General features: G+C 39.9%; 1 protein-coding gene across 5 annotated transcripts in view; it reads left to right on the top strand.

The window, feature by feature from the left end:
- Positions 1-19,843, top strand: part of DOCK9 (dedicator of cytokinesis 9) — a 278,961-nt gene that overhangs the window by 143,097 nt on the left and 116,021 nt on the right. For all 5 annotated transcript variants that reach the window (XM_074989534.1, XM_074989526.1, XM_074989505.1 and 2 more), the window contains exons 14-23: positions 628-710; positions 2,923-3,045; positions 10,299-10,378; positions 10,458-10,645; positions 10,767-10,832; positions 12,468-12,560; positions 13,429-13,552; positions 13,975-14,096; positions 16,036-16,122; positions 17,621-17,710. In XM_074989534.1, the coding sequence (XP_074845635.1) occupies positions 628-710; positions 2,923-3,045; positions 10,299-10,378; positions 10,458-10,645; positions 10,767-10,832; positions 12,468-12,560; positions 13,429-13,552; positions 13,975-14,096; positions 16,036-16,122; positions 17,621-17,710 (1,056 nt within the window). The remainder of the gene's footprint in view (positions 1-627; positions 711-2,922; positions 3,046-10,298; positions 10,379-10,457; positions 10,646-10,766; positions 10,833-12,467; positions 12,561-13,428; positions 13,553-13,974; positions 14,097-16,035; positions 16,123-17,620; positions 17,711-19,843) is intronic.

Raw genomic sequence — 19,843 nt, 5'->3', positions numbered from 1 at the left:
CACTTACTCTCAGCTCACTTCTGCATCCCATCTCCTTCCCAGGTCCCCCAGCACAAAGCCCACTCCCTTACCCTACCTCCTGGCCCCTCCACTCCAGCCCCCTCCCCAGCATACCCCTCCTATGCACTGAACTCCTTGTTTTTGGCTGCACCCCAAAACCAAAGGGGGTTCCCACAAAATCTACTAGCCATAGTTTACCTAGGCTCTGAGCTTGAGGGCAGTAATGTGTGAATGTCTTTTATTTCTGCTTCTCAGTAGGGGGCACATATTTTTGTTTTGTTTTGGTTTTTTTTTTTTGCATGTGGTCCCGACTGATTTTTCTGTGAGATAAAAAGGCTTTCACAACCCTCTTAAAATGAAGCATGCCTCAAAGAAGCAGTAGGTTAGTTGATCCTTTTCACCTGTGGCTATTCAGAGAAAGGCAGGTCCTAGTAATATCTTAAAGACTTTTTTTGTTATTACTTCTCATGAATTTAGTAATTCTGGTAAAAATTAAAATACTTTAATCATTGTTTTTTGTTTTGTCTCAGAAGAGCTGACTTGTTTTTTTTATGCATCTTCAATTCCTAATCTTAGTGAATGCAGTGTTTTTTAGAAACTGAACTTCATATCTATTATTACTTTCAGGTTGCACAGAAAGTGTTGAAGAATGCAAAGCAGGCATGTCAGAGACTAGGACAATATAGAATGCCATTTGCTTGGGCAGCTCGGTAAGGGGTGCAATTCTTGTCACTTTCTACCTTTTTCTGGCCTACTATTTAACAGTTTCCTACAAAATAACAGTCTGTCTGTGTCTACACTATGAGAGATCGGTTTTAAGTCAGTTAGCCTGATTTTTCCAAGTGCCAGTCCTCAGTTTAAATTCCACAGTTCTCCACTCTGGCCTCTTACATCTCCATTGCTCACAGGTGTGGAGGAGTTAGGCAACAGGAATACCATTTCAGTTCAACATCTGGAATCCTGTGCCTGTAGGGTCATGAGAGGCTGAAAAGTCTTTGCTAGTAGTGCGGATGTGGGGTCTGTGGTTCTGTGTATGTAGCCCTATTAGCTGCCTCTTTTTCTGCATTGCCTGGCACCAGCCGCTGCGCCACCCCCTTCCCTCCTGCCCCCAATATCATGTGTCAGCTAGGCTGCGGGTGGGGGTTGTGCTTGCGTGGTAGGATGAGAAATTTCTTTCAGCCGTTTACAAATTGTCCTGCCCCCCATATTCCCTCCCTTCCCTCCCCGAAGGGCACCACACATTCTGGAACTTTCCCTGCCTGCATCATGTGGCAGCTAGTCTGTGGGTGGGGGTCGTGCTTGGATGGGAGACTTCTTTTCAGCCACTTACATTTTGTCCTGTTTGTTCTCCCCACTCCCCCCCCCTCAAGGTGCCACACAGTCTGAAACTTTTCTGCGCCCAGCCACATCATGTGGTTTGACCGTGAACCAATAAAAGGACGTGGTGTGCAAGGTGCCAGGCAGCTTGTGTGCAGTGAGGATTGTGATTTTTCAGGGGCTTGGCTGTAGCTGGGGGTCTTTTAACCACCTGGGGGATGTCTCCCTTGGCAGTAATGATTTTTGGGGCTGGCTATAATCGGGGGTGTTTTATCCACCCGGGAGATGTCTCCTTTGGTGGACATGATTTTTGGTCAATAGAAGAAAATACTTTTGCCACTAGAGTGGCTGTCCTCTTGGACCAAATTTTTTATATGGGCTTTATCCAGAGGCCAAAGGGGCTGGCTTTATTTGGGGGTCTTTTAGCCATCCCGAGCTGTAACTGTTTCATTGATTCATTCAAGTTTCAGTGTAGCAACCGTGTCTACTTAAACATATTGTTCTTCTAAGGTCTTTTTTGGCAGGAGGCCTAAATCCAGATTCAGGTCCAAACATAATCAAAGGGACTCTGTAGGCAGTCACAATTTTGGGGGTTGTCTTTTAGCTGCCCCAAGCCACCTCTGATGATTCATCCGAGCTTCAGTCTCGCACCCGAGTCTACTTAGGGTCCTTTTTTCCAGGAGGCCTAAATCCATGCCTGAGGCCAAGATTCATCAAAGCCTAGGCACTCTGCTAATAGGGGCAGGTGGTAGGTCTCCCTGGGCAGTCATTGTTTTCAGGGCTGTCAAATGTCACGATTTTCAGGTGCTGGCTGTAGTCTGGCGTCTTCTAGCCACTCTGAGCCGTAACCGTTTCAATGATTCATTTGCGTTTCAGTGTAGCACCCATGTCAACTTAAACATACTTAACATGACAGGAGAGAGAGAGAATGAAATGTGGGAAGATGGCATCATATACCCACATCTATTTGCAGGGCCAGAATGCTTTGGAGCTCAGAGAACTGTGGGATAGGTTCCTACAATACACTTCTGCAACACTCAATTTAAGATCAATTTAAACTGCTTGTGTGTGGCAGCAATAAGTCAATTTTGTGGGGAGCATGTGGAAAGGTGAAGATGCTCAAAATTGAATGAATAAAACCCAACATTAAGAACTGATTTTACTGAAACCGATTTTAGCTTGTAGTATAGACACAACCTCAGTCTCATTTACTAAAATTCAGCTTCCTGTTTGCTGGAGCTGTTCTTTCTTGGTTATTTCAACGTAATTCTTTCTAAACTGTCATTTTATCACAGTAATAGATTTTAAGACTTACTTTTTTGTTTTTAGCACAAGGGGTATTGTAGATAATTCTAATGCATAACTATACAGATTTATTTTATTGGCTTTTTTCCACAGGGAAGTTTTTTCTTGCTTTTGCTAAACAGTAAATTGTTCCTGTTCTGTTTGTTAAAATATTAGCTTTGAATATGATGAAACAGTTTACAGTATGTTGAGTACAAGGTAAAACTATTTAATGGTTCATATAGAAGCTGATGCAGTGTAAACAGTTTCTTTACTTTATATTTTTGCTGCCAAATTTTAAAGAGAGGATTTGACTTTCAGGACATTGTTTAAAGATGCATCAGGAACCCTGGACAAAAATGCAAGGTTTTCTGCTCTCTACAGACAAGACAGTAATAAACTCTCAAATGAAGACATGCTTAAGTCGCTAGCAGATTTCAGGAAGTGAGTATATCATTTTTTAAGTTAAAATAAGTTAAATGTCTTTTAACACAAATAATAGCAAATGTTCCTTTCTTATGATGTATTTCAATCTGAATTTTTAGTACATAAAACGTGGAACCAAGTTTGCATAGAATTTCTTCAGATATGTTTAGGGGACTAGGCTGAATACAAACTTGCAGTTCTTGAAGAAATGTCCCTATGGTTGCTTGACTTCAGGTGAGCATGCACATCATGTGCCTTCAGTTGTAGGTTTTAGATAACGGTGCTCATTCAGCTGATGCAGGAATTGTATTCCCCATTGTGCTCTGCACTGTAAGAAGTAGAGCTGCACAGGAGAAACACCGTTAATTCCTAGGTGTAAAACAGAGCTTCAGGAGTATCCAAGTTCAGCTTACCCCTCAGCTTTAGTTTTCTTCTTGGCTTTACAAAGATGTTGTTGTTGTTGTTGTTGTAGTTTGTAATAATAAAGCAGTCATGTAGCACTTTAAAGACTACCATAATAATCTATTAGATTATGAGCTTTCATGGGACAGACCCACTTCTTCAGACCTGGAAAGTCTGATGAAAGTAAATTGGCACAACTAGAATTTAACAGATAGGAAAGAATGAGGTAAAAACTGACAAATGAGCTGAATAGAACAGATAGGGTGGGTAAGAAAATTACTTAACGCAAGTGAGTCACTTAATAAGACACTTGCAATAAGTAATTTTCTTCCCACCCTTTGCCCCGCCCCCGGTTCTATGTGGCTGATTTGTCAGATTTTTTTTCTTTCTATCTTTCTGTTAAATTACCTTACACATGACAAGGACCGTTTGTCCACCTTTATCCACAGAGATCCCAGGCAGACCACATAACTTAGTAGACACAAACTGTTTCTTTTACCCCCTTGTTTCTCCTTCCTCATGTCCTATCTAAATGATTCATCAGAAAAAAAATGAAATAGAAACTATCTTCTCTTCAACTCAGTTATTAGGATTCTCCAGGTGTGAAGAAGTGGATCTACTCATGAAAGTTGCTCACCTAATAAATTGTTTTGTTAGTCTTTAAGGTGCTAAAGGACAGCTTTTTAGTTAACAATAATTAGCAGTTAAGTCATTAAAAATGATAGTACCACAAAGTGATTACAATTTAATCGTGTAATTAAAAATTATGATTAATCACACAATAGTGCTATGAAACAGTAATAGGATACCATTTATTTAAATATTTTGGGATGTTTTCTACATTTTCACATATCCTGATTTCAGTTACAACAGAATGTAAAATACAGTGCTCACGTCATAGTCATATTTGATTATGAATACTTGCATTGTAAAAAAAATAAGATAATAATTTTCAATTTTCCTAATACAGTGTAGTGCAATCTATCATTAAATTTGAACTTACAAATATAGAAATTATGTACAAAACAATTGCATTCAGAAATAAAATAAAGTAAAGCTTGAGAGCACTCAGTCCTACAGTTTTGTTTAGTAATCACTCAGACAAACCCGTTGGGTTGCAGTTTGTAGGAGATAATGCTTCCTGTTTTGCGTTTACACTGTCATTTGAAGTAAGAACAGGTGTTGACAAGGCATTGTGGTAGCTGGCATTGCAAGATATTTATGTGCCAGATGGGCTCAAGATCCATATGTACCTTCATGCTTCAACTTCTGCTTCCAAGATGATGATGGGTTCTACTTAATAATAATCCAAAGCAGAGTGGACCAGTGCCAGTTCATTTTCATTATATGAGTCAGATACCACCAGCACAAGGTTGATTTTTCATTTTTGGTGGTTCTGGTTCTATATTTTGTGCAACAGAATGTTCTTTTGAGACTTCTGAAAATATGTTCCATATGTTGTCCCACTCAGGTTTTGGGTGACGCTTCAGAGTCTTTAACCTTGGATTGAACGCTGTAGCTATTTTTCCATCATCTGTATGGAAGCATGTCCTCTGGGACGGTGGTGAAAGTATGAGGGGGCACACAAATGTTTACTATATCTGAAATACTTTGCAAAACCAGCTACAAAAGTGCTAGGCAAATGCCTGTTTTCACTTTTGGGTGACATTGTAAATAAGATGCAAGCAACATGATGTCCCATAAATGTAAACAAACTTTTGTCTGAACAACTGGCTGAATAAGAAGTAGGACTGAGTGTACTTACAGGTTCTAAAGACTTATGTTGGTTTTTTCAAGTGCAGTTCTGTAACAAAGAAGATCTACATCTGTATGCTACACTTCCACAATAGAGGGTCAACTACAATACATATAAGATTAATTGAAAAATACCATTCCCTTTATCATTTTTGCAGTGCAGATATTTATAATAAAAATATTATAGAATGAGTACTCTGTTTTGTTTTCTGGGTTGTAATAGTAATAAATATATTTGAAAGTAGAAAAAATTCACAAATTTAATGAATTTCAGTTGGTATTCTATTGACTGACAGTGTGATTAATTGTGGATATTTTTGAGTTATTTGCATGAGTTAACTACAGCTAATCATTTTCCCTAAAAATTATTGTAAGGCGGTTGTCCTTTCAGTTTTTGTCCTGCAGCAAACTTTATGCTAGTGGGAGGGAACACCTGGGTTTTAAATACTGCCTTTTGGGCTGGGAGGCTGTCCTGGTGAGCAGCTAGTCCTCTCAACATATCCATTACCTTGGGCAGTCACATGTCCCCAAAACTAATTTTTGCATTGCCTGAAAATTGAGAACTATAAAGAAACAAGGTGTTAAATTCTTTCTTTTCATGATGGAAAGCTCCCTCTGTGTTCTAAACCCAGCCAGGGGTCCATTGCCCCATACACCAATCACTGAGCAAGTTGATCACTTCAAGCACTTTGATGCAACATTCCCCTAGAGACTCTTAAGAGGAAGATTCCATAATACTGAAAAAATTCAGGATTGGTTCCCCCAGTTGTCAATCAAGGCAAGTGTTCTAGTGCCTGCCAGTTCCTGACTCAGCACCCAGAAGGATGCAGTTTCCTCAGTTACTGAATAGTAACAGAGGGTACCTTTGAATCTAAAGTGTCAAAGGGTATGTCTACACTGACCTCTTTTAGTGACACGTGTCAACAAACATGAGGGAGTGTAAACTCTGCTTGTTGGCATTTTGCCAACAAAAGAAATCTTCCACCCCTTAGGAGTGGCATTTGATTTGTCAGAGAGTACTCCTGCTGACAAAGCACTGTTTACACTAGCACTTGCTACCACAAAGCTTTTGTCACATGTGAACAAGTAAACAACAAGTTTTGTTGCTTAAGCATTTTGGCTGTAAAGGCACTGAAGTGAAAAGGAGAGGAGAACGACTGCTTCTAAGTCTGTACCAGTAAAATCAACTAGACTTGTGGTATTTACCATTTCAGTATCACTGAAGACCAGTCTACCATCTATTCGCCTCTGCTTATAGTCAGTCCATGAATCTTAGAGTAGGTCTGATGCTTACATTACAACCAGTTCTCTTCAGGTTGCTGCCATCACAGTACTATAGTTTAGACTTTCATGACACCTTGTGATAACAAAGATGCCTGATTACCCTTCATTTCGTACCAGTCCACTGCCAGTACCCAAGATCTCTAGGTCACCAGACACTCCCTCAGTACTGACAAAGTTGTCATGTTTTCTTGACATTGAAAATTAAGGTGATGGAGATTTCTCATTGGTTTCTTGGATTTTTAGTTCAAGGGCCTCCACCTTGATGTTGAGGAGTACTTTTTGTGGAGACTTACAGGGATATAGAACATGTTTTGTGACACAGACCCTCAAACCCCATTTTTGGTAGTATAAGCACTATTGGGTGTTCCCATCTATACCATATAGGCTCCCTTGTTGTCCATACTGGGATCCATGCACAGCACACCTCCAGCAATTGTCTAGAACTTCTCGCATCCCTTGTTGCTCTCTCTCCCTCTCCCTCTCCCTCTCCCTCCCTCTCTCTCTCTCTCTCTCTCTCAACAAGGCCTGAACCAATGGAAGAAGCCTCCTATGAGTGATTTGGGGTGCTGCTGTTTCTCCAGCTGGGGAGGTGGGGAATGGCAGCACACAGAGCTACTTCTTCCCCACATGAGCTGGATCCAGCCTGTGAGGCTCAAGGCTTTCCCCCACCCCCAAGCAGGAAGCCAGCACTGGTGCTTCAACCATGTGGGAGGAGCACCACTGCAGGCTCCTCACCGTGGGGTGCAGTGTGTGTGCAAGCCTGGAGCTGGCAGCCTACCTGCAAGGTGGTCAGTTTAAGAACCACTGCTCTGTGAAGAATGTGGGGCGTAGTGCTGCGTGCAGGTTCGGCAAAAGCTTTCAACCTCAAACTTGAAAGGAATGTGACAGCCTTCTAAGGACTGCCCGCATGGAGGTTGTACTTCATCCTGCCTCAGAACCCTCTTGATTGGGTTCCAGGCCTGGCACTTGGCGTCAGTGTTCAGTGCACTGCTGCCACTGGGATCCACCCGATATCATTCCACCTATGATACCTAAAAAGTGGGTGATGTCAAAGGGTCTGCTGCCACCCCAGGAAAAGATGGGGAGGGGGATTCAAGCAAAGAATTTGTGATAGGCTGTGTGCCCACCCTGGAGCTCCTCTGGTGTATTGCTGTGGATCGTGGCTCCTCATCAGTCCATCTGTGTCTCAGCTGGGCCTGGTGGCCAAAGAATAAGTTGGTCAGCTGGACCCAAATATGGCCCCAGCATCTACGGGGAAGCCAGGTAGGAGACTTTCCTCTAAAGCAGTGGAGTATTGTAGGACTGCAGGCATCATTCCCCATCATTGTGGCCTAGGAACCCAGCACTGCAGTCTCAGTTGAGAGACCCACGTCCCAGATGACATCTCCACCTACAAGACACAGGAGACCTGGTTCATAATGTCAGTCTCCATACCGTCAGGCCTCTGGCCAGAGACTGCTGCAGTGCATCTCACCATTGCCTAGACAGTCTCTCAGTTGTCAGTTCCACTCAATGTTATGTGGTACTTCAGTGGCAGCACTGGTCTTCAGCTCTCTGGTATCATTTTGCAGGCAGGCAGTGATCATCATAAGTTACCAGGGAGGGTCAGTCAACAGCCTCAGCTGAGTACAGACCCACACTGGTAACCAGAAGGGCAGTGGTTGTAATCACACAATAGTTAAGTTCCTCATCTGTAAACTGAAGTGAATTGCTAATGGCCCAGGAGACTGGCACATGAGTTGCAGAGGTGGCATGGCCCATTCAGTAGCAGTATTGGAACCCATACGCTGCATCTGTTATGCTGATCCCATACTCCCACTGTTCCTCTTATTCTGTATCTAGCAAACTGCCCAGCTAGCTGTCAGTAGAGTTAGAGCACCATGCTGAACCCAACATGGGGGCACCACAGTGTGTCCTGATGACCATTGTGTCATCCTAACATAAGCAAGGGGTAGCTACTCCTCACCCTGTAACCCTAGCCCTTTACAGTGAAGTACCAATGATTCTGTAAACAAATAAAAAAAAAAAAAGTTACACATCTCCTAGAACTGGAAGGGACCTCTGGAGGTCATTTAGTCCACTCCCCTGCCCTCTTGGCAGGACCAAGCACCCTCCCTAACAGATTTTTTTAAAGCTATTTGCCCTACACGGCCCCCTCAAGGATTGAGCTCACAATGCTGGGTTTAGCAGGCCTGTGCTCTCACCACAGAGCTATCCCTCCCCCTGAGAGATTAAGTATATGGAGGTACACATCTCATAGAGCTGGTAGGGACTCTTAGAAGTTATTGAGTCCTGTCCCCTTGGCAGGACCAAGCACCATGCCCCTCCCTTAAGAATTCTGGCCCCAAATTCTTATATGGCTCCCTCAAGGATTGAGTTCACAACCCCAGGTTTAGCAAGCCAATGCTCAAACCACTGAGCTATCTCTCCATCCAAACCTGAACCAGACAGCTGTTCATCACAGTGGCCAACAGGATGAAAGGCCATCCAATATCAACTCAAATAATTTCTTTGAATCACTGCCTGCATTTTCTGCTGTCACAGTAAGACAAGGGTACCACTGCTGGCAATTATGACCACCTATTCAACCAGAGAGCCAGCCCTTTTGGCAGCTTTCCTAACCCAGGTGTCTATCCAGGACATCTGCAAGGCAAGTACCTGATCGTCTGTCCAAACATTCATGTCCCAGTCTGTGCTTATCCAACAAGACTGGGATGTGTTAGTTTTGATAGGGCAGTATTGCAAACTGCAAAACTGTGAAATCTGAGAACACCTCTAAGCATACTGCTTTTGAGTCATGTACAATGCAATCGGTATAAGCAAGCACTCAGAGACAAAATATCTCCCTACCTTTTGTAACTAGCTCTTTGAGATGTGTTGCACATATCCATTCCATTACCCATGCTCCCTCCCCTTTGTCAGAGTTGCTGGCAAAAAAGAACCCAGTGCTGAAGGGTGTGAAGGTAAAAGTTTGACTGCATGCAGGCATACACATTTCGAAGCACAACCGTTACAAAAGGTGTAGGTAACCAGGGTTTTTTCTCTTTTGGCATAGAGTCAGTATTTTGAGTGTAGGCCATATATATGATGTGCCTGCTTATTACCTTTAACCTCAACAGAAGTTTTGCCTTATCAAACAGAACTTTTTTTTAGTGTTGCCCCACTCATATGCTGTTGTCAAAGTGCTATATAATATCTCACAGGGTAGAGCATAGGGGTATGTGTCTGTTGGAATTTTGGGGTATTGCTGGAAGAGAGCAGAGTAGAGGTTGTGTTGGGGGAAGTAGCACAGATCTTTAACTTCTATTTCTGCTTTTTTCAGAGGTTTTCTGGAGGGTCGTGAGCCACCACCAGGCAACCTTAATTTTGTCTTAATATCATGTTTTGCATTTAATCTAAATTAAAATCAGGTTACACTCCTGAAATCAGAGCTCGGAAGTGCATTTGGCTCCATTTTTATTTTATTTTTGGTCACTTATTTCACAAAATTCAGGATTTTGAAAGCATTTGTGATTCTGCTTAATTATGATTTTGGCAACACAAGTATTACTCCAGGAATGGAAAAGAAACAAAAGTATACTAATTCTTTTAAAAAAGCAGTTGTTTTTCTACCAATTTGTCTATAAGTAAGCTGTTTATTAATTGGAGCTGTCTTAAGCTGAATGTTGAACATTTGCATGTGTCAGCTTTTTTATTTGACTTGCTTTAGTCAGACCCTTACAGCTATTTTAACATTGCATTCCCTGTCTTTTTCTCTTCTGACTTTTTTTCTTGTGTATATCTTAGATTTTTGCAATTTACCTGATCTTTTTAATTGTTTCTGTTTACAGACCTGAAAAGATGGCCAAACTACCAGTTATTTTAGGAAATCTAGATATAACAATTGATAATGTCGCTCCAGATTTTCCTAGTAAGTATTGATAAGCGTTATTAAATAATGGAATAAGCTTTTTTACTTCAATTTTTTATTGTTTTTAATATATTTTCAGATTATGTTAATTCATCATACATTCCCATGAAACAATTTGAAAACAGTACCAAGACAGTAGTAACGTTTGAAGTAGAGGAATTTGTTCCCTGTATTCCAAAACATTCTCAGCCTTTCACCATCTACAACAATCACCTTTATGTTTATCCAAAGCACTTGAAATATGACAGTCAAAAGTCATTTGCAAAGGTGAGTGTAAGGAAAGTACTAAACTCTTGCTGTGCACTGCAGTTCTATTCAGCTATTAATGGCAAATCTGTATTCTCTTTCTACAATGATGGTTCTGAATAAGTGTTCACATTTTTTTTAGGCTAGAAATATTGCAGTATGCATTGAGTTCAAAGATTCAGATGAAGAAGATTCTCTGCCTTTAAAGGTTTGTCTGTGATTCTGATTAACTAAGCAAAGAAAAACATTAATATTTACTTGTTTAGAAGTAAGACATTGTGGGCCTAAACAATGGTTAGAGTTGGGGTTTTTGTTCTCCTTTCTCCAGGGCAGTTGGATTATCCTGGAGTTGACCCATTATCTTTCAAACACTTGCTATTGGCCAGTCTTGTTGAAACCATTCCCTCTGGCCTTTTTTTTTTCTTCCCTATCTTCATCTTAATGAACCTTCCACATAGGAAGCCTATTTGAGTGTGGTATTGTCGACTCCTACTCAAAAAGCAGAATTTTAGAGCGCTGTCTCAAGTACTTTGGGCTTCCTGGCTAGGCCTTACTGCCACAGATGAATGGGAAGGAAGTTGCCTGAGGAAACCTAATGCAGCCTTTGTAGTATTAGGCAGGCCTAAAGGAGTATGAAGATTACAATAGTTCCATAATGGTGGAAAATTTATAATCCTGCCATATAATACTGATACCTTTCTCTCTAACAAAAGACTTTCTGGGTTGGGTTTTCTCTCTATGTATTAAATTAATTAGCAGTATATATTTTCATGTACAATAAATTGTACTTATAAAACCTTATTTGTGTTGCTGAATACAATGAGGGAGCAGCTATGCACAATTCCAGACCTAAATTCTGCAGATCTAAATTTTCAAAAGTGAATAATGAATTTGGGTGTCTTTTTGAACCCCCAGCTTAGAAGGTTTGATTTTCAGAAAGTGGGTCTTTGCCCACAAAAGCTTATGCTCCAAAATATCTGTTAGTCTATAAGGTGCCACAGGACTGCTTTTTGTTTTTGAAGATACAGACAAACTCAGCTATCCCTCTGATACATGTCTCCAAGTAAGTTCCCGGCTGGAACACTTAGTGGTGGGCCACCCAGTTTTCCTCTCTAATAAGGGACAAATCACAACAGGAAATAACAAAACCATATTTAAAATATGCAGTCTGTTCAACATCAGAGGCCTGCAGATAAGTCTATTCTACCTCCTATTCAAGGAATTATGTTTATTGGCCTGTGGTGGATTTAGTCCAAGCAAAGTATTCCTGCCAGAGGAGAGATTCTTCAGAGTCCGGAAAATACCTACCCCCCAGCCTGCGTTACTCAACCTACAAAGTTAGGCTAATGGATGTCGTGGCAAACATGACATATGATACATCATGTATACGACTGCTTACGTATAATTGCTGCAAGATTGGCTGCTTCAATAATTCATTAGCCACCTCCATACTCAGGAACTAGAGAAATTCAGTCTCTTTAGGGAAAACATAAAATTGCATTGTTAACATAAGAGAAGATTACATCTCAAGTTTAGGAACAGTCCTTAGTCTCTCTAAAAAGTACACGTGGATCCTATATCAACAAAATGACTCACTGTAAAGGTTTTCCCCTGATAAGAGAACCACCTAATTATTGGGATTTGAAGTTGGTGCTTTTCAGTCCGGTGGGGCCTTCCATCTGCCTGTCAGTGAGGAGTGCCAAGTCCCATAAATGTGATTGCATGGAGGTACTCATGAAGAACAGCCAGTTACTGGTAAAGTGGCCTCTTTTTAACTGAATCTAATAATGAGAAAAGTTAAAGAATGTTATAAAAGACAACTTTTTCTTCTCTTGATTCTTAGCGTATCTATGGTAGACCAGGTGGACCAGTGTTTACAAGATACACATTTGCCAACGTTTTACATCACCACCAAAACCCAGAGTTTTATGATGAGGTAAGAAGTTTGAATTGACACTTCAGTTTTTCTGGCTTTCTGTATGTATTTTTACAAGTTTCACAAGTAGCAAAACAGACTCACATGGAGACTGTTGGCCCATTTGTAGGGAGAGGCTAGGTGTATTATGTGCAGGTTGAACCCCTCTAGTCCGGCACCCTGGGGACCTGACCAATGCTAAACAAGAGAATTTGCCAAACAAGGGAAGTGGTCAGTAGTGTCTAGCAGCATTACCAACACTTCCACTGCTTACTGTGCTCTTAGACAGTTAGGGGAAATTAAAGCTAAGTAACAATACAGAGCACTGAGAGCCAGCACAGAAGGCTGTTAAACTTTATGGGACTACAAGAAACTTGGCCACACCTATGATAAGTGGACATTTAGCTAAGTAAAATCATGCCAGACTAGAGAATGCTGGATTAGGGAAATTCAACCTGTGTTTAATTTCTTAATTTTGGAAATTTTTTTTTAAACTTTTTATTTAATTTAAATTGCACTAAAGCTCTAATTGTAAATGAAAGCACAGTGTTGTCTGTAGAACTATTAATTATGTTTATTGACTCATTCACTTCTATGTTATGAAAATTAAAGTAAACATTTTTGGTCCTTGCTTTTTTTTAGGCTCCTTTTGCAAATAAAATCAGAACCTGTCATCCTTCTAGCAATTATTTAAGAATAATAAATGTAAACCCAACACATTGCATTACTGTATTCTTAAACCTTCAAATCTCATTGAAACCAAATGTTGCTCTCAGGTCAGAGTGGACAAATACATGCGTGTTTTACATTAATTAGTACGATGTATTACTTCATGATTGAAGGCTTGTACTTTACAAAGGTCAATGAAGCTGATTTATCTGTCTTTCAGATTAAAATAGAATTGCCCACCCAACTACATGGGAAACATCATTTGTTGTTCACATTCTACCATGTCAGCTGTGATAGTTCAAGCAAAGGAAGTACCAAGAAGAAAGACGTGATTGAAACACAAGGTTTGGCTCATTGACCCTTTTTACTCAGAGTAATGCTTTAGTAGATTTTACAGTGTATTTGGCTGATATACAGGATATCTGTTGCATTGTTGTAGGTAATTCTGTAATATCAATTGTAGTGGAAAAGCAGCTTTCCCATGTAGAATATTTAAATTTAGTTTAATTTTTAAAGAATTACGAATTATTGTGTGAAAAAATTAAAATATTTTATAATTGGATAACTGAAGATCTCTCTCTCTCTTTATATATACACACACACACACTCTTTAACTATGTTTACAGTCTTTGTTTAATTAATGCAGCTTTATCAATTAAATTCATGTTAACCACATGTTATCAATAAAGAGGAGGTTATTGAAACTTTCGTATAGACCTTTAATTAAAAATACATCATATATGTAAAATATTCTCTTTTTTTGTAGTTGGCTATTCTTGGCTTCCACTATTAAAAGATGGGAGAGTAGTGACAAATGAGCAGCACATTCCTGTGTCAGCTAATCTTCCATCAGGCTACCTTAGTTATCAGGAATTTGGGATTGGCAAGGTATAGTATCTAGATATTTCGGTTTTTTTTTTTATCCATAGTTCATAAGAGAATAAAGGAAATAAAAAGGGCTATGTTCACTTCTGAGCTAAGAGTTTTAAATAGACATTTTCCAGTCAAAACATTTATTTTATCACTCTGCCAAAATAGTTTATGTAGTATAGACTGTATTGCAGAATGATAATTCATTTGGAAGCAAAAATGTATAAATTGGCAAAATCATATTAGCCAATTATGTCGTGTTTCAGAAACACTTAGGTCAGCTTGCTTCCATATAAGGTTTTTTATGTAATCAAGAGGGTATTTTTATCCATTGTGCATGGTGTCTGAGCTTTTATGCTTTTTTTGTGATTTTTTTTTATAATAGTGACAAATTGGTTGGTGTCAGTATGCAGAAAAAAATAAAACTAATAAATTAAAGATTTGTGCAGTCAGCTGTTCTATTGATTCCTGCACCTGGTAAAAGTTATTACCATTTGTTTAGTTCTAGATGTAACTTAAAAGTAAAATATCCTAATTTTTATTATGGCCATAGTTCAGTGCTTTTTCTTTCCATCCCGTTTGGTGTGTCTGTATATATTTGGAATATGCATTTGTGTAGCAGAACAATATTAAAGGAAGGTAATAAACATTTCAGGTGTGTTCTGGTTGCATCCAAAATATTCCCTTTGTCCGCCTCTACACGACAGGGTTCTTTTGAAAGAGCACATCCACACACAAAAAGGCAGATCAAAAGATTGACCTGCTCTTTACACACAGCCCCTGCACATTCGAAAGAATGGGCCATGAATCAAATCCAACGCCAAGAGGATTGCCCTTTAGAAAAAAGGGCCCACATAGCAAATACACGTTTTCTGTTTTTGAAAGAAGTGTTGGAAAGGAGGCACTCATCCTGATCTGGGAATGGAAAAGGGCATTCTTTTGATTTCAGATCAGAAGAGCCCATTTTGGGTGTGGACACGCCATGTGTTCTTTCGAAAAGGGCCCTGATTTTCCAAAAGAACTTGCTGAGTAGACATGGTCTTAAGAGTTTTATCATGTTGAACAGACCAGCCAAGATGCTCTGTAATATTGGTGTTTGATCAGCAAGTGATGAAAATGTTCAGGTCTCAGTTCCTCAACATGTATAGGAACTGGAAATGTGTTTGTGTCCTTAGAAGCAACAAGGAGTTCTGTGGCACCTTAATGACTGACAGATTTATTTGGGCATAAGCTTTTGTGGGCAAAGATCTGCTTTGTCAGATGGCTACTCTTCTGATATTTTGTCCTTAAGTTTGTTGCTGAGATTTTGAAACTATATCAAGCCCAGCTATGTCTGGCTACATGCCCAGCATGCCATGTTCTAGCATGTGTAAGTAAGGAGAACAGGAAATAGCAGCTCCCCCAATAGGATTTCACTTCAGAGAGCTGAACATTGCTCTGATGTCCCAAATCCTTCTGAAACAAGAGGGAAAGGGATCACTAGCTGTTACACATTCTAAGACCCCAGAGTGTCTTTGTACAGTCAGGTACCTATGACTATCACAAGACCAACTAATCATGAGGTTTTCCTTTAGTCCAGGAGGCTTCTCCATACACTTAAAGCAGAGTCAGAAAACCCATATCTTACAAGAAAAATCCACTGAGTTAGCCTATATAACATACAAAGTTCATCCATCTGGAAGTTTTTCAAGTAATGTCAATATTAAGGGACAGGTTTTTTTTTTTTTTTTAAAGAACCATTTCTAATTAAATAGCTACTTGCATACATCATAGTGATTTTAGTGGCATTGCCTCCTAATTATACCTTATTGAGATTTATTCATAGCACAATTTTGCGTGATAGGTACAGCTTTACAGTTTATAGGACAGTCATGAAATGTAAATATATATGATATGCACACCTCTGTTCTGTTGATTTTGTTTAGTATGTTGATATTTTTCTTCTGTGTGCAAGCAGCATTGTGGTCTGGAAATTAAATGGGTAGATGGAGGCAAACCATTGTTAAAAGTTTCTACACATCTAGTTTCTACTGTATACACACAGGTGAGTTTAAAATGTTTTAAACAAAAACAAATATTTTGTGATTAGTGTGGTTTTATGGCATGAATACAACAGATAAAGGAGATTTTCAAATGTACAAAAGAAGCACACAAAAGTCTACCAACTCCCTGTTTTGTGGCTTTGAAAATCTCCCCCACAGTTAATGAAGAAATAAATTGTGCTATATGATGTAGCAATTAAAATGATTATCCCGAATACAAAGCCATTTGTCTAGGTCAGGAATCAGCAACCAAAAAAATAAGAGCCACTTTTTCCAATTCAGGGAAAAAATCAATATTCAAGAGCTGCAATGCATGTGAATACAAGATGGTCCTTAATAAATAATGTTAAACTATTCTTTTTTAAGCCGCTTTAAGAACAGCACGCTCACAATGATTTGTAATGTGATACATGCTTACTGCAGGATGTTCACAAACATTTTACATATGCTATTTCCTCACATTTTATGTGCATGTTTGTATCACTGTCTTCCTGACTTTCACTCCCAAACCTTCTCCCTTTTTGGAGGGCACTAGGAGTTATCCAACATTTCAAGATTGCTATTGTCTGCTATTTAAAAATGAGTTGTTCATGTTTGGGCTTTTAGAAGTTCACTGTTCAACGAAAATAACCATGAGGATTTTTTTTTTTAAATTTTACAATTATAGTGTCAAGAGCCACAAAGAAGTCCTTAAACAACCACATGTAGCTCAGGAGCTGCAGGTCTGAGTCATTAGTTCACTTTTGAGTCAAGAGCAATTTTTGACCAAAGTGCCAGACTTAGTCCAATTCCAGGTTTTCATGAAAACCATCTCCATTTTAACTGACATTCTTGCTGGCTTCATAAATAGATAGCTAAAGGGCTGAAAGTTCATGAAGAGTGATCTACCTTCTCACAGCTCTCTCTGAGGTCAGGTTAAGATACATAAGCATGGCAGCACTAGACAGCTGCACGAACAATACCTTTGCTATATTGATCTGACGATAAATATGACTTTGGTCTCAGTTACTCATTTGGCATCTCTAACAAATACGAAAAACATTCACTTAAATTTCAAAACAAAAGTGCATTTACATTTGCAGTGCTGGATGTGGCTGTCCTCGCATACACTTGTATCTGCAGATGATTATATTTTTGATTAGTATTTTTGTAGGTTGTGTACTGATTTAACTCAAATACAGGGCTTAATGTGTCTTTTTACTGTTGTCATCAGGAAAATTATATTTTTTCCCAGATCAGTTATTTTTAGGGAAGTATACATGCCATTTTGTGCAAGCATTATTCAATAATGGATCTGTTATATGTGGTTGAAAAATATCGAGAGTTACTTAGAGAGGTATTTGCACTTTGAAGTTTTTGACTGTTACACACCTACTTTATACTGGCTCTTGAAAGTGCTAGCTGGAAATATATGTAATAATGTATTGCTTTGTCCTCCTGATTATAGAAATAAACTTCAGGTGTTGCTGATTAACTTTGGTTCTTTTTTTTTTTTGGTAGGACCAGCATTTACACAATTTTTTTGAGTACTGTCAGAAAACAGAGTCTGGAGCCCAGGCTTTAGGAACTGAGCTAGTCAAGTATCTTAAGGTACAAAACAGCAATGACTTAAGAGATTCTAGAAGATTGGGAAGTGGGGGAGGTGAGGGCAAGTGGACTATGTTGTATCATTTGAGGTGGGCTCCAAATCAGGGTATGATAATGATGGTTTAGCTAGATTTAGCCTGCCAGTCACTTTAACCTCCTCCTCTCAAGAGTGATATAATTTGAAGAAAGAATTAAGGTTCCCATAGGAATGTTAATTTAGCCAAATTGGCCAAAATTTTAAAATAGATGTAGAAGTCCAGGCACTTTAATCTATTTATTTTCATAAGTACCTGCAACACACATTGACTTTACACAGCACCTCAAAATATCAATCTACTTTTTAATGGACTGAAATATGGACTTAGATTCCAAACTTTCTGCATCTGCATCTTGGTCAATGTGACTAAATTTTAGGTTTAATAAAATATCAGCTTCAACATCTTGCCTCTGGAGTTCAGAAAAATAATATTGTGGTTAAGACACAGGACTTAGGGTCAAAAGACTTAGGCTATGTCTACACTATGAGATAATATCAATTTTAAATCAGTGAGCCCAGTTTTTCCAAGTGCCTGTCTTCACTGTAAATGCCATTAGCTTGACTTACGGAGCACTAAAATCAACGTAATATTGATATCATAATATCGTAGTAACCTGATGGGTGTAGTGTTCAGTTTGAATTTGAAATTCCAAATGAAGAGTAGCGGGGAAGTGTCATGTCTTCAAACTGGATTCATTAGCCTCCAGACATCTCCCGCATGTTCCCCACAACGCCCCACAGTTCTTCTCTGTGGCCTCTTCCATCTCCACTGCTTGTAGGTGCAGAGGAATTAGGCAACAGGAAGACCGTTTCAATTTGGCACCTCGAAGCCCATGGCTTTAGGGTCGTGAAAGTCTGAAAAATCTTCTTTCTTTTTGTTTGCTAGTAGTGTGGTTGTGGAGTCTGTGGTTGTGTGTATATTCCTACTAGCTGCCTTTTTTTTCTGCGCTGCCTGGTGCTTGGCCCTGCTCTCTGCCTGCACTGTGGGGCAGCTAGATTGTGGTTGGGGGTTGTGTTTGGATGAGAGACTTCTTTACAGCCACTTACATTTTGTGCTGCCCTATGCACAGAGGCGCCACGCAGTCTGGAACTTTCCCTTGGCCAGCCACATCATGTGGCTTGACCCCGAACCAATAAAAGGGCGTACTGTGCAAGGTGCAAAGCAGCTTGCATGTGGTGAGGGTCCCATAGCCAGCCAGGGGAAGTCTCCCGGGGAAGTCACGATTTTTGGTCAAGAGAAGGAAATATTTTGTCAGTAACATGGCTGTCCTCTCAAAGGAAATTTTTGGACAAGCTTTAGCCAAAGGACAAGGGGCTGGCTATAGTTGGGGATCTTTTAGCTGCCCAGGGGAAGTCTCCCTTGGCGAGCATGATCTTCGGGTGCTGGCTGTAGCTGGGGGTGTTTTAGACTCCCTGAGCTGTAACTGTTTCAATGAAGGCAATGTAGTAGCTATCCAATTACCACAGTTCTCCAAGTAAGGCTTGCCATGAGGAATATTCTTGTTCTGAGGGTCTTTTCTGGCAGGTCCGAACCTGGCTGTAGTCTGGGGTCTTTCAGCCGCCCATGTGAAGTTTCCTTCGTTGGACACAATTTTCAGGGCTGGCTATAGTCTGGGGTTTTTTAGCCTCCCCGAGCCATAACTCTTTCAGTGGTTCATTGCAGCTTCAGTGTAGCACCTGTATCTACTTAAGCATCTTCTTTTAAGGGTCATCTTTTCCAGGAGATCTAAATACAGATGCAGGTACAAACCTAGATCTAAGCCTAGGCACACTGTTAATAGGAGCAAGTGGTGGGTCTCCCTGGGCAGTCACAATTTTCTGGACTGGCTGTGGCTGGGGGGTCTTTTATCCTCTCCAAGCCACAACTGTTTCAATGATTCATTGTGATTTCAGTGTAGCACCCATGTCTGCTTAAACAAATTCTTGTTCTGAGGGTCATCTTTGCCAGGAGGTCTAATCCCAGATCCAAACCTGCAAAGATCCAGTGCTTTTGCATCCCAGTTTTAAAAACCTGTTAGCTGGGAAACCCAAAATGTTTTTTTAAGTCTTTCCTAGGCGCTTTACTACCTCTTCCTTCCCCTCAATTGTAAAAAGCACAT

The sequence above is a fragment of the Carettochelys insculpta genome, chromosome 1 (genome assembly GCF_033958435.1).
Source record: "Carettochelys insculpta isolate YL-2023 chromosome 1, ASM3395843v1, whole genome shotgun sequence".
NCBI classification, from domain to species: domain Eukaryota; kingdom Metazoa; phylum Chordata; order Testudines; family Carettochelyidae; genus Carettochelys; species Carettochelys insculpta.
The sequence above is the reverse complement of the archived record's forward strand: the minus strand, read 5'-3'. Positions and strand labels throughout refer to the sequence as shown.